General features: G+C 46.8%; 2 protein-coding genes across 2 annotated transcripts; both read left to right on the top strand.

Moving 5' to 3' along the window:
- Window positions 1-5,519: 5,519 nt before the first annotated feature.
- On the top strand, window positions 5,520-6,217 carry LOC139830810 (uncharacterized). The gene has a single exon (XM_071819627.1). The coding sequence runs from the start codon at window positions 5,537-5,539 to the stop codon at window positions 6,215-6,217; it is 681 nt and encodes a 226-aa protein (XP_071675728.1). The 5' UTR covers window positions 5,520-5,536.
- Window positions 6,174-7,729, top strand: LOC127346582 (uncharacterized). Its single transcript, XM_051372867.2, has one exon. It carries the CDS (start codon window positions 6,238-6,240, stop codon window positions 7,723-7,725), a length of 1,488 nt encoding a protein of 495 aa, XP_051228827.2. The 5' UTR covers window positions 6,174-6,237; the 3' UTR covers window positions 7,726-7,729.
- Window positions 7,730-13,215: the final 5,486 nt, after the last annotated feature.

Below are 13,215 nucleotides of genomic sequence, written 5' to 3'. Positions count from 1 at the left end.
TCTTTTCTATTTTTTTGACTCAACTCCTTCATAACACGGCCAACAAAAATTGCAAAGCACCAAAACCCTAATGAGCAGCCTGAGCGGTAAAACTAGTCTCTTCTGGGGAAGTTCCTAGTCACTTATATCGATAGGCTGTGTTTATGGTTGGGAACACAAAAACTGTATGCTATGTGGACTCAGAGCAACAAAAACTGACACTAGATGATAGCGGAAACACAAACCCTAACAATACTAGATGGAAGAAAAGGTACGCAAAACAACTACGAAAAGCAACTAAAACTCGAAATTAGTGCAATCTAAGGCTATGGCAAACTCTAACCCTAATATTTTTGGCCTTTTCTAGATAGGAAACACTCACAACGCAACTATGGGGTGGATTGTGGATGGCTTACCGAGGAAAAACTGAAATCTGATACCAAGATGATAAGGGGTGGCCTGATCTTCTCAGTAAGCAACGGTGGTGATGATGATCACGGGATGAACATAGTAGAGATAACACGATGATGAAGTGGATGATAACTTGTATGACGCAACGAAGTCTCTCGATTGGTCCCTGTCGCCAATGCAACAGCTCTCAACCCTGCAAGATATTCGCAACTCCACACACTTGCGCACGTAGCCGCCGACCACGAAGCGGTAAGTTGCAACCGTCTAATTCCCAATGGAACAACAGATCACACAAGACTTTTCAGGGTATACACCAAATCAATGCAATATGGTGTAGAGATTCAATAGAGTTGCAAAGCAATCAACTATGAACTAGGGTGTATCTTAAACGTGGTCTCAACCTAATTTGGGGGCGTCCTGGGCACTTATATAGGGGTTCATGACGACTAGGAGTCGAAAATACACATAGAAAACTGACCCAGATCGGATCTGGTCGAGACAGACTCGGAGTCGGCCGGTCATATGGCTGGTTGACCGGGCCTGAGACCGGGCTGGTCCGGTCGGAACCGGGCCTGGCACCGGGCTAAGGTTGTGGGCATACTGGATAGTGCTCGGTTGGCACAAGCGTAGAATCCGGTCGGCGCCGGGCGGACCCTGCGTGGCGTCCGGTTGGACCGGGCTGGGGATCGGGCGTGCCGGCGTGGCGGCCGGTCTGACCGGGCCTGGCGCCGGTCTGGACTTCTTCTTCTTCCCTCGCGCATGCCTCCCTCTTCTCCCTCGCGCTTTCATGGGATGTCTTCAGGTCCAGCTACATGGCCAGCTCTATGTCCAGCTTCACGTCCAGCTTCTTGTCCAGATGCTCCTCTCCTCCTCGTGCGATGCTTGCTCCTTCTTCATACCTGATCATACATAAGTAAAAGGACTTAAGCAGTATAAAGTTCTTGTTGATCAAAGTAGTACTTAGGAACAAGTTCACCTGTTGTTTGAGTAGCTTCGCACGAGCTCGTATCATTGGTCCAATCCTGACTTCATTGGACTTGAGTTTCACAGCAGCATCATCTTCATCTTGCAATGACTGAGGTAGTAGTGTAGTAGGATGTCCTCATCAATGTGTCAAAGACACTTTCCGTTGTCGGGCAGATATCTACAACATATGATTTGGATAGGAAGTAGTACATTCATATATTTAAAAGTATGCTCTCTTAGTTTCAGTGAATACAGTCTATAAATTTAATTAAAAATCAGCATCGTCAAAGTTTGACAAATGTTATAGACAAAAGAATAAACATTTACGAGACCGAATCACTACTAGTGGATTCATCGTAAAATATACGTCCACAATATATTTGTTTCATAAGTTAGATGTTTGCAATTATACGTTATATTTGGTCAAACTTAATAAGCTTTTACATTTAACTATAATTATAAGCCTTATTTATCGAAAATGGAGGCACTACGTTAGAGCATCTCCGCAGGCGTCCCCCAAATAGTCGCCGACCGTGCCGGCACAACATCCTCTATTTGGGGGTGATGTTCCAACACCGATGCCCCCAAACCGGTGGGCCCGATAGGAGTTTTTTTTAGACAAACTAAACATTTATACTTGTAGTTTCATTTTAATTTCATTAGGATCGAGGAATGAATAATATTTTAGGGAAAGTTCGAGTAAAACATGCTTCATCCCTAGCCTACTTCCTACTGGCCACCCGGCTCTGTGGAGGTGGACGATCTCCCGCTGCTCTATCCGATGCTCTCTCCCCTGCTCTCTCCGCTGCTCCTCCATCATCGATCCCCCGCTATTCTCTCCGCCACGAACGTCAAGTAGGCGGATCTATCCGCGGCCACTGCCTCCTGACGCAGCTGCTGCTCCAGCTCTTACCGCCGCCGATGGTGATCCAACTCCTGCCTCTGTAGCCGGAGCTGCATCTCCGCCAAAATTTGCCGCTTGTAGACTTCATCCTAACGCTGGTGCTCCTCCCGTATCAACCGCCGCAACGCAAGCTGCTCCCACCCCTGCTACTGGCGCACCTCCCACCGGCGCTGCCGCTCCGCCTCCCGCTGCCGCCGCGCCTCCTCCCATTGTCGCCGCTCCGCCTCCTGGTCTTGCCGCTCGTCCGCGACAAAGACATCTACGATCGCCGCTAGCGTCGTCTCCTCCCACGCCTCGTACTCTGCGAGCTGCGGGTCCGCCTCCATGAATTCTACGGCCGCCTCATCCCACGAATCGAACATTGTGGTATATTTTAGGGTTTAGTTTTTTGCACCAATGAGGCGGGGGTGGAGGGATAATATAGACCAGCGGTGATACGGGAAATCTCTCGCACGGCATCGTGGCAGGAGAGTTTCTCGCGTGGCGTCGTGGCGGGAGAGTTTTCAGACCGGCGTCGTGGCGGTAAAATCTCCCGCGCGGCGCCCTGGCTAGGGGTGTAAATGGTACGGATAATTTTCGCTCCGCATCCGTATCCGTTTTTTAGGATATGGTATGCATTTTTTGAAATCCGCCCAATATGGATGCGGATGTAGATAGTGGTCAAGCGGATATATGGCGGATATGGTATTGATACTATCCGACGGATACGAATTAACCGTCATTTTCGCGGATTATTCGAGGTCCACAAAGAGGATAATCCGAAAAAATTAGCCCAACCCTAAATATTTAGACAATATTGTTAGTTCATCGCCTAAAATATGTATGTCATTAGCACGCAATTTTCTTTGTTGTAATAACAAGTGTGTACATTTAGCTATAGTCAATAATTACAAACATATTTTACATAAAAAACGTACTTCTATATTTTACACGTATATTTGCTTAATCGGCTTCTATCCGAGTCCGGTCAGAATCCGCTCCATATCCGTAATCCAACATAATCCGCATCTGAATCTGCATCCGACCATTATCCGGTCCGATCCGAGACCGTTACAAAAATATGGTAATAGCAATATCCGATCCGATCCGTTTTCTAGCCCACGGCCAAAATTTTCCGCCTCGCGAGGCGGCGGCGCGCCTGATTCGCGCCCTTCGCTAAGCGGCCGGCACGGAGTTGCCGGTGCTTCTATTAGTCTGAAAAAAGCGTCGGCACTATTTAAGGCGTGCTGGTGTGCTATTTTCGCTCCCGTCCCCCGCTACGAGGAACGCTGACGGAGATGCTCTTATTCAACCAAGTTTGCAATCAGTAGGACAATTTACTCGGTCGTTGTGCGTGATGCGCATGGTTTGCAAATTGCAAACAATGGTCGTGCGCATATTTTGGGGGATGCGAGGGCTTTGACTGACTTTGGGGTTAGTAAACACAATATTGTATACTCCACTAACACTTTCACTATCGTAGTAAGAGCATCTCCAGCCGCGTCCCCCAAAGCGTTCCCCAAACCTCGCCGGATTGAGCGTTTGGGGGACGTGTTTTGTTTGTGCCACCTTTGGGGGACGTCGCTCCCCAGCCGCATCCCCCAAACGCCTCCCTCAAACATTTAAAATACTTTTTTTTGGCTTTTTTATTTCAATTTCCACAAACTAATACATAATTTGGAACGTGGTTTACACGAAAACATAATTGGGAACGTGGTTTTCCACAAACTAATACATAGTTTGAACCGTCGTTGACACAAATATAAAATTTTGCAAAGAAATTAAACCTAACTAGGCCGTGCATCGAAGGTTTCCTGTGTTCGCTGCTAAGAAAGAACACTCGAGGGCACACCCAGTCACCTAAACTGGAAAATCCAGCTGGTGACGGTGCCCTTGTTGGTTCTACCGAGGAAGAACCGACAGAGACCTCCGTGCACGTATTCGCTGCGAAGAAACAACACTAGTCGTCCTCCTCGTCGGTGCTGTCGCCGTGGTAGTCCCGGCGGCACCGCGTCTCGTCGAAGACCTTGACGCTCATGTCCCTATCGCCGAAGTAGGAGAACAGGAGGATGAAGCCGGCTTGGAGGCTGTGGTGCCGCGCGAACTTCTCCCAGCCGATGTTGAGGTACATCTTGCCGCGCGCGTCGTAGATCACGTCGACAATCCACCGGTAGTAGCCGCACGTAGCCTCCCGCAGATGCATCGTGCGCGGGCGATCGTCGCCGGCGACGTAGTCGGCGAAGGAGTCCGGCAGCCTCTGGATGCCGCGCGGGTCGCCCTTGAGGACGAGGACGAACTCGAACTGGCTGGCCGGCTCCACGTCCATCTCCGACGATGATGAAGCTGGCGGCGTGGAAGGCGACGGCGAGCGTTCAGCTATGCCGCGGCCACGACCACGACCACGACCACGGCCGCGGCCGCGAGGTCGGCCTCCGCCTCTACCAGACATAGCGTCGAGTCTTGTTGAGAGATGGTGGCGGCTAGGGTTTGGGAGAGAGGCGCTAGGGTTTGTGTGTGAGAGGGACGATGAGAGGCGCCCCTTTTTATAGGCCGGAGGGAGGCGGAGGAGCGGTGGCGCTCATTAACGCCGGCACGCAGAGCTAGGCGCGACGGGACGCGTCGCTGCGCCCTCTGCGGGAACTGCACCGTCGCTGCGCGCCAATAACTTCCGTCGCGAGGTAGGCGACGGTTAGGTTTAAATTAATTGTGCCGCTGACGGGTCGGCCCCGCCACTCCCCGCCTCGCTTTTCGTTGTGTCCGGCGTCCCCGGACCGTCCCCTGTGGGACGGGGACGGGCTCGGGGCGCCGGACACCGTATAGGGGCGCGCCGGACAAAAAAGGGCTTTGGGGGACGCGGCTGGAACGCATTTTCTGTCCGGCGCGCTCCAAATCCCTTTGGGGGACGGTTTGGGGGACGCGACTGGAGATGCTCTAAGGCTCTGTTGGTAAGAATTTTACTTAATAAAGAAGACGCATGTATCGACGCAGAGGCTAGGGCAGTCTCCTTGGAACAAAAACCTAGAGCTAGGCAGATGGCCTTAAGCCAACAATCCCCATCTTCTATATTCCTTCTACATGATGTGTTCTATGCCTGAAGGTGCCCGCCCAGTGTAGAACCTGTAGACAACCTAGCGGCCTGATCCATGTAAGTGATCCTTTTTACTCGTCAATCACTCACATTCATTGCATATTTATGTGTGTAGGAAATGCATTGATCTAGACATCTAGTTGCTAATAAGAGTTTTTCTTTTCTTATTTTGCCACTGTAGTAGTACAAAATCAACTTCGAATGGAGCAATGGCTGGAGGTGCTATGCATATCTGGGCTATGTGGGCGACCCAAATCCTCATCCTATTCAGCTTCGCACTACAGATTTTCCTGTTTGTCTTCGCAAGGACCCGTCAGCGTGGATCCTCCGCCGTGCTGAGGATCCTCCTCTGGCTGGCATACCTCATGGCTGACGCCACCGCTGTGTACACTCTCGGCCACCTCTCTATCAGTGGTTTGTCCCGCGAGCAAAATCTCGAGGTGTTCTGGGCGCCTTTCCTCCTGGTGCATCTTGGCAGCCAAGACAATATCACCGCCTACGCCCTTGAGGACAACCAACTCTGGCCACGCCACCTGCTAAATCTTGGCGTTCAAGCCTTTGGGGTTGCTCATATCGTCTATAAGCATATCTCTAATATCCCCACCTTGCTGGGATTGGCTACTGTCTTGATGTCCATCATAGGTGTCATCAAGTATGCGGAGAGGATATGGGCTCTCAAGTGCGCCACACTGGACAACATTCAGAGCTCTATCAAGGAACCCCGGGATCTCCCAACTTACTACATTGCGCTTCTGTGTCGGGGACCGAGGGTAAAAGAGCATGATGAAGAGGAGTTCATGTTGTTTGCCCAAGCCATGCTCCCTGTTTGCAAGGGTGCTATGGTCGACACTCCTATGGCTTTGTTTATGTGCAAGTCTATTATGAATTGAACAATTTGAGCTGGAAAGTTATGAGCAAGGTAGTGGAAATGGAGATCTCCCTCATGTATGACATCCTCTACACCAAGGCAGCAGTGATCCACACTTGGTATGGCTACATGTTTCATCTGGTTTCACCCCTGCCCACCGCCCTCGTCTTCACACTATTTCAATTAAGTGGTAATAAGGATGGTTACGACAGAACTGATGTTGCTATCACCTACATCTTGTTGGTTGGTGCCTTTCTCTTGGACATGGTGTCAGTGTTCAACACTTTGGGGTCGACCTGGACATGTAATTTCTTGTTGACTAGAGACCGCAGTAGGTTAGGTCTTTCCATCATGTCTCTTCGCCGGCATTTCAAGGCTTTTACAAGCAACAGAAGATGGTCAGGCTCCATTGGTCAGTATAATTTGTTCCATTTCTGCACCTCTGACCGGACCAAGCGCAGCAAATTGGCTAAGATGATGGGGCTCAAGGATTGGTGGAACAAATGTCATTATTCGGGGACCATAATGATTTCAGAGGCTGTCAAGGAATTAGTATTCAAACGTGTATGGATACTAGTGAAGGAGATGCAACATCAAAGATCAGAAAACCAGATACAGTCCACACCCAACCAGAAGGGCGTGGAGGAGCCCATGGCAGTGATTCCATCTAATGGGTTTCGTCCTGAATTTTACAATGACGTTGTCAAGCGGCGTAAGAAATTCGACAACGCTCTGAACTTGGGTGCTGAGCTCCAGGAGGCGATCCTTACCTGGCACATCCTTACAAATGTTTTCCTCCTGTGCAGTTCCGAATTCGCGGATCCAGCTGTTTCGTCTTCAAATGCCATATGCATCAGTCGACGTAGACGCGGAGGACCTCCCTGTTTCAAACAAAAAGCTGTTTGGTCTTCACATGTGAAGGCGATCAAGGCACTGTCAGATTACATGGTGTTCCTCGTCGCGGTACGCCCCAACATGGTACCGGGCGAGCTGCGCAGCCTGTACGTAGTAACCACCGGTGCCTTGCGGCACCAGTGGCTTATGCTTAGGCACAGTTCAGCTTCTTCTACAGCTGAAGATAAAGGGAAGAGACTTGCCCACAGCATGCTGTATCGGCCCACAGGTATTGAAGAGCGGAGCATCATTCTTTCGCATGGAACTTTGTATGCCAAGCTGCTGCTCGAGCTGGTATCTGAAAGGAATCGTGACAAGCCCGGCGTTATATCTTCTTACGAAGAATGTGACCATGTTGCCGTAGATAAACTGAAGCGGCTGATGCCAGATCTAGAATCCTCATGCAGATATGGTGTATTTGATCTGACCAGAGCGTGGGCTCTCATCTTGGATACGTGGGTGCGTCTGCTTGTGTTCGCGTCCGTCCGGTGCAGCAGAGAAACCCATGCCAGACAGATCAGCCGTGGCGGCGACCTCATGACCGTTGTCTGGCTAATGGAGGAGCACGCCAACGTGTTCTTCAACCAGTCCTCCACCATTGGTGATGATGAGGAAGCAGGTCGGGCTGCTGCCTAGTGGACATTTAGAGCAGGTGTTAATAGTCTTTGACTAGTGTATTTTTTTCCTACTCACTTACTATTCCTAAAATAGATCCACTGTGGTAATGAATTGGTACACTCTGTTATTATTTCCTCCCTCCGAAAACAAGTGACAATGCTACAAATTAAAATGGGTCACATACGGGTGTATCTAAGAAAAACTGAATCACTTATTTTGTGAATAGAGGGGGGCTTTTTTCGAAATGGGAGCAAAGTCTCTACATCAATTGCGAGGTATGAATCATTCGGAGTATACATTTATGAATCAAACAAGGTTGAGACATGCATCAACCAAAGAAATTAAACAGAGGGTGTAGGTGTTTTCTTCTTACAGTAGCCTTGAGATTGCACTTAAAAGGGGTAAAAAAAATCCAAGATTGATAGTAATAAGACGTATGTATAGTTAAAATCACTCCAAGATTTCATTCCAAACTTCAAAGGAAGATACGGGGTTTTTAACATTTTGTATCCTCTCAAAACGAATGGATTGCTATCCTAATACAACCATTGCATATATAACTTTATGGACTATATATTCTAGTGATCGTTCCATCAACCGAGATAAGATTTTCTAAGCTAATATGGTGATACAAGAAAGCTTAGTGAATTAGCAACGATAGCAATTTAAAACAATTTTGAGAAGGTTTCTTACTACCAACTAATTGAAGATTTTGTCTCAACCAACGCTAGAAAGATGGTAGTATTTTTTAGAATTACTTTTGGATAAGATGTAACTCTTCCAAAAAAACAAATACCACCAACCATTCCTAATTGCCAATATTTATTTCGAGGGCCTAATTTTGGTTTTGCACCAGGCCTCCAATTTCTCGTACGGCCCTGGATGGTTGTTACTAGGAGTGTAAACGGATCAGATCGGATTGAATTTTGCCCATACATATTAATTACCACATATTTTCTCTAGATTTGCATCGGAACGGATATTGACCGGTTTCGAATTCGAATGCGGATATACTGGACTACGGATTCAAATCGGAAATAAGACAAACTCGGACCGAAACAAAAGTAGTCAGACATATGCTTTCATCAGTAGATAGTTATAGTTCTTGCAAATTTTGAGAGGGATTTAAACTTTCAGTCTCATGTAGTTAAGAAAAAGTATACAATTTCCGGTAAAACTCAATCATTGATAGAAATTTATAGCCAGACATGCTCGCCAAAAATTGGCAACTAAATAACAACTAATATTGTGAAATTGTCCTTGCCTTTTGACTCAAAAATCGGATTATCCGGTTAAATGTTTTCCCATACTATGAACTTCCGCTTTTACAGTAATTATTTAAGATGATTTTGCGAAATTTAAGTTGCTTCCAGAATATAGATAAATTGTTTCTGGCAACATAGTTAAGTTGCTTTGCCATACTATTAACTTTAAATTTTCAGTTGTTAATTAAGTTCATTTTACGAGTTTTAAGTTGCTTTCAGAACATAGATAAGTTGTTTCTGCCAACATAGTTAAGTTGCTTTCCCATGCTATTGATTTTGAGTTTATTTACGTAGATTGAAGTTGCTTTTGCAACAAAGTTGTGGGTGTGTGTGTGGAGGGAGGGGGATATCTGCATCTAAACCCTTCCTAATTTTTTCTTCTTCACAACTTTGCATAAACCTGGGGTGGGGGTGGGGTGCACATGCCCCTGTGACTACACTAAGCTCCGCCAGCTGCATCTAGAAGCCTATTTGTTGTCCAAACTCTCCGCAGTTCGCCTCGAACGCAGAAGCTTTTCTTCCTTGGCTGGTTGAGTGGTTTTTGACCTTCGAACTCTCATCCATGGCTACAAGGGTATCTATATCTTTATATTTGAGCAAAACGAAGCCCAGCTAGTAGATTTTCCTCTCACTGTAGGGGTAGTTGTTTTGCTTGTAATTTGCTTTTCTCCATTTGGAGTTAATTTGTCAGTGTGTAAGTTGTTGTTTTTTCACCATATTCTAAATTATACTCAAACAAAAAGTTTTGGTTCTGATCATCAAAAGGGAGAAGCAGTGTTGGTGTCAGCTTGAAGCAACATGGAATGTTATAACGTAGTTTCCGCTACAGCTACTGTAGTCACGATTCGGGATTTGTTACATATAAGTCTGTTTCAAAAGGTTTATGTGATTTCTTGTTGCATAAAACCTAAGTTTTCATATCTATCGAAGTTGATGAATTTTTGCTATATGTTGTATGCACATGGGCTGAATATAACTTATTTATTGGCAAGATTGTTGTTCTTGTCATCAAGGATTTGAGATTTATGAATTTATTACCTAAGTTGTTTCAGGTTTGGTCTTTGTTGCACACAATGGGATATATGAATTGAACTAAGTTGATGGGGAGGTAGTTGATTTTGATGTGTGCTAAGTTACCTAAGATTTATGTTACAAATCTATGAAGATTCCTAGAGTGATCCAACACATAGGTGTTTGATTTTTATTGTGTTTTACACGTTTCAAGATTTTTGTTGTCTACATGTATTCATGGATATAACGAGAAAATAAAACTAGATGGAAAAGTAAGGGCGGCTGGATGGTGGGAGCTTTTCGTTGTTTTCTGCATATTACCAGAAGCACCTGATCGTGTAGGTGGGGCTTGCGGGACATGCGCCTGGTTCGGTGGTTGAGGTGCTTTCGGGTTGGGTTTATGAAAGTTCAGAGATGGTAAACCTAGATGGGGGTGAATAGGTTTCTACAAATTTTAATTCTTTCTTTGCAATATTAGGCTTTGCGGAATATAAAGGTGAGCCTAATGCAAACTAGATGAGGCAAACTATATGATGATACAAGTAACTCAAGCACGAAGGCTCTCACATGCAATTATATCACAAGTAAGGAGTTCGGTTAGAGATAACCGATATCACGCGGAGACGAGGGTTTATTCCCGTGTTCCCTTCCTTTGCAAGAAGGTACGTCACGTTTGGAGGGGTGGAGGTCCCACGAAGGATTCCCCAACGCCATGAAGGCTCACCCTATTCTCCGGAGCTTATCCCACGAAGAAATAGCTCACTCACTTGTGGAAGACTTTGAGGTAGCCTCCAAACCTTCACAATCTTGTCAGGAGCAAATCCACAGGCCGGATGCTTCCGGACCACTCTTGCCCACCTAGGGTTTCCAAGGAAACCTAGAGAGCAAGTATCTTGATGAATACAAGGGGGGCAAGATTTTGCTTGGTGGAACTATAGATCAAGACCTCCTCTAACTTTTTCCCGAAGGGATTTGAGTTTGGGTGGAGGAGGATGGAGTTCCGAAGGATTTGAAGCTCAACAATGGAGTATGAGAGAGAGAGAAATGTCTTGAGCTTTTTCACTGGTCTCCTTACCCCTTCAAGGAAAAAAGAAGGGGCTTATATAGTCGTCCCGGAAAAGTAGCCGTTTTACACTTCAGAATCGAGCAACCCGGTATCTGACCTGGTGGTACCGGTCCACATACCGGACAGCCCGGTAGCAGCACCCGGTGGACCGGGCTGACTGCCGGAAGCTCCTGTGCTCTGTTCCTCTCCGCAGTCTGGTAGCAGCACCCGGTACACCGGGCTGACTGCCGACCTTTCCGGCAGTAGCACCCGGTGGACCGGGCTATGTGTCGGGTTCTTCTGAGCTTTGGCTGGTTTCGGTCAGTCCGGCAGCAGCACCCGGTGGACCGGGCTGGGTACCAAGCTGCCGGTGATACGTCTCCAACGTATCTATAATTTCTAATGTTCCATGCTTGTTTTATGACAATACCTACATGTTTTGTTCACACTTTTATATCGTTTTGATGCATTTTCCGGAACTAACCTATTAACGAGATGCCGAAGTGACAGTTCCTGTTTTCTGCTGTTTTTGGTTTCAGAAATCCTACAAAGGAAATATTCTCGGAATTGGACGAAATCAAGGCCCACGATCTTATATTTCACGGAAGCTTCTAGAGCACCGAAGAGGGACCAGAGGGGAGCCAGGGGCCACACCCCACAAGGCGGCGCGGCCAAGGTGGGGCGCGCCCCCCTACTGTGTGGGCCTCCTAGGACTCTTCCGACTCCGCCTCTTCGCCTATTTAAGCCCTGGTGACCTAAAACCTCGACACCAATAAGCCACAATACGAGAAAAGTTCCAGAGCCACCGCCATCGCGAAGCCAAGATTCGGGGGACAGAAGTCTCTGTTCTGGCACGCCGCCGGGACAGAGAATTGCCCCCGGAAGGCATCTCCATCGACACCACCGCCATCTTCATTGTCGCTGCTGTCTCCCATGATGAGGAGGGAGTAGTTCTCCCTCGAGGCTAAGGGCTGTACCGGTAGCTATGTGGTTAATCTCTCTCCCATGTACTTCAATACAATGATCTTATGAGCTGCCTTACATGATTGAGATCCATATGATGAGCTTTGTATCACTATTAATCTATGTGCTACTCTAGTGATGTTATTAAAGTAGTCTACTCCTCCTCCATGATGTAATGTTGACAGTGTGTGCATCATATAGTACTTGGCATAGGTTATGATTGTAATCTCTTGTAGATTATGGAGTTAACTATTAATATGATAGTATTGATGCGATCTATTCCCCCTTTCATAGCCTCACGGTGACAGTGTGCATGCTATGTTAGTACTCGGTCTAAATTGCAACGGTCTATTATGCACTCTAAGGTTACTTAAATATGAATTCCGGATGTTGTGGAGCTTGTTAACTCCGGCTTGAGGTGTGCTCTTGTAGCCCTACACAATGAATGGTGTTTGTCATCCAACAAGAGAGTGTAGAGAAAGTAACATTTATCTATTCAGTTATGTGATCAATGTTGAGAGTGTCCACTAGTGAAAGTATGATCCCTAGGCCTTGTTTTCGAACATCGAATCTCCGTTTATTTACTGTTCTACTACATGTTTACTCGCTGCCATATTTATTTCAGATTGCTATTACCGCTCATATACATCCATATTACTTGTATTTCACTATCTCTTCGCCGAACTAGTGCACCTATACATCTGACAAGTGTATTAGGTGTGTTGGGGACACAAGAGACTTCTTGTATCGTGATTGCAGGGTTGCTTGAGAGGGATATCTTTGACCTCTACCTCCCTGAGTTCGATAAACCTTGGGTGATTCACTTAAGGGAAACTTGCTGCTGTTCTACAAACCTCTGCTCTTGGAGGCCCAACACTGTCTACAGGAATAGAAGTGTGCGTAGACATCAAGCTATTTTCTGGCGCCGTTGCCGGGGAACGAAGAAAAGCTACACCACAGAGATTTCTACCCCCCACGTCAACCACGCGCCAGTTGTGGACAGCAAGCTATTTTCTGGCGCCGTTGCCGGGGAGGTAAGGTAAAAGGTATTCACATCCTCCGACTACTAAGCTATTTCCTAGCACTGTTTCCGGTGTGTGAGTGCTCGAAGCTATTTCCTTTAGATCCTGCAATTGCATCTTTTTGTTTCTTGTTTTTCACTAGTTAGGCATAATGGAAATAACAGTGAGCTTTTTAATCTATTTCTTGAGTTAAGACATGGAT

This window comes from Lolium perenne, chromosome 4, assembly GCF_019359855.2.
Source record: "Lolium perenne isolate Kyuss_39 chromosome 4, Kyuss_2.0, whole genome shotgun sequence".
Lineage (NCBI taxonomy): Eukaryota > Viridiplantae > Streptophyta > Magnoliopsida > Poales > Poaceae > Lolium > Lolium perenne.
The sequence above is the reverse complement of the archived record's forward strand: the minus strand, read 5'-3'. Positions and strand labels throughout refer to the sequence as shown.

Bases quoted from the DNA above. Each gene is read 5' to 3' on its own strand.
- LOC139830810 (XM_071819627.1), top strand. From the start codon at position 5,537: ATGGCTGGAGGTGCTATGCATATCTGGGCTATGTGGGCGACCCAAATC.
- LOC127346582 (XM_051372867.2), top strand. From the start codon at position 6,238: ATGAGCAAGGTAGTGGAAATGGAGATCTCCCTCATGTATGACATCCTC.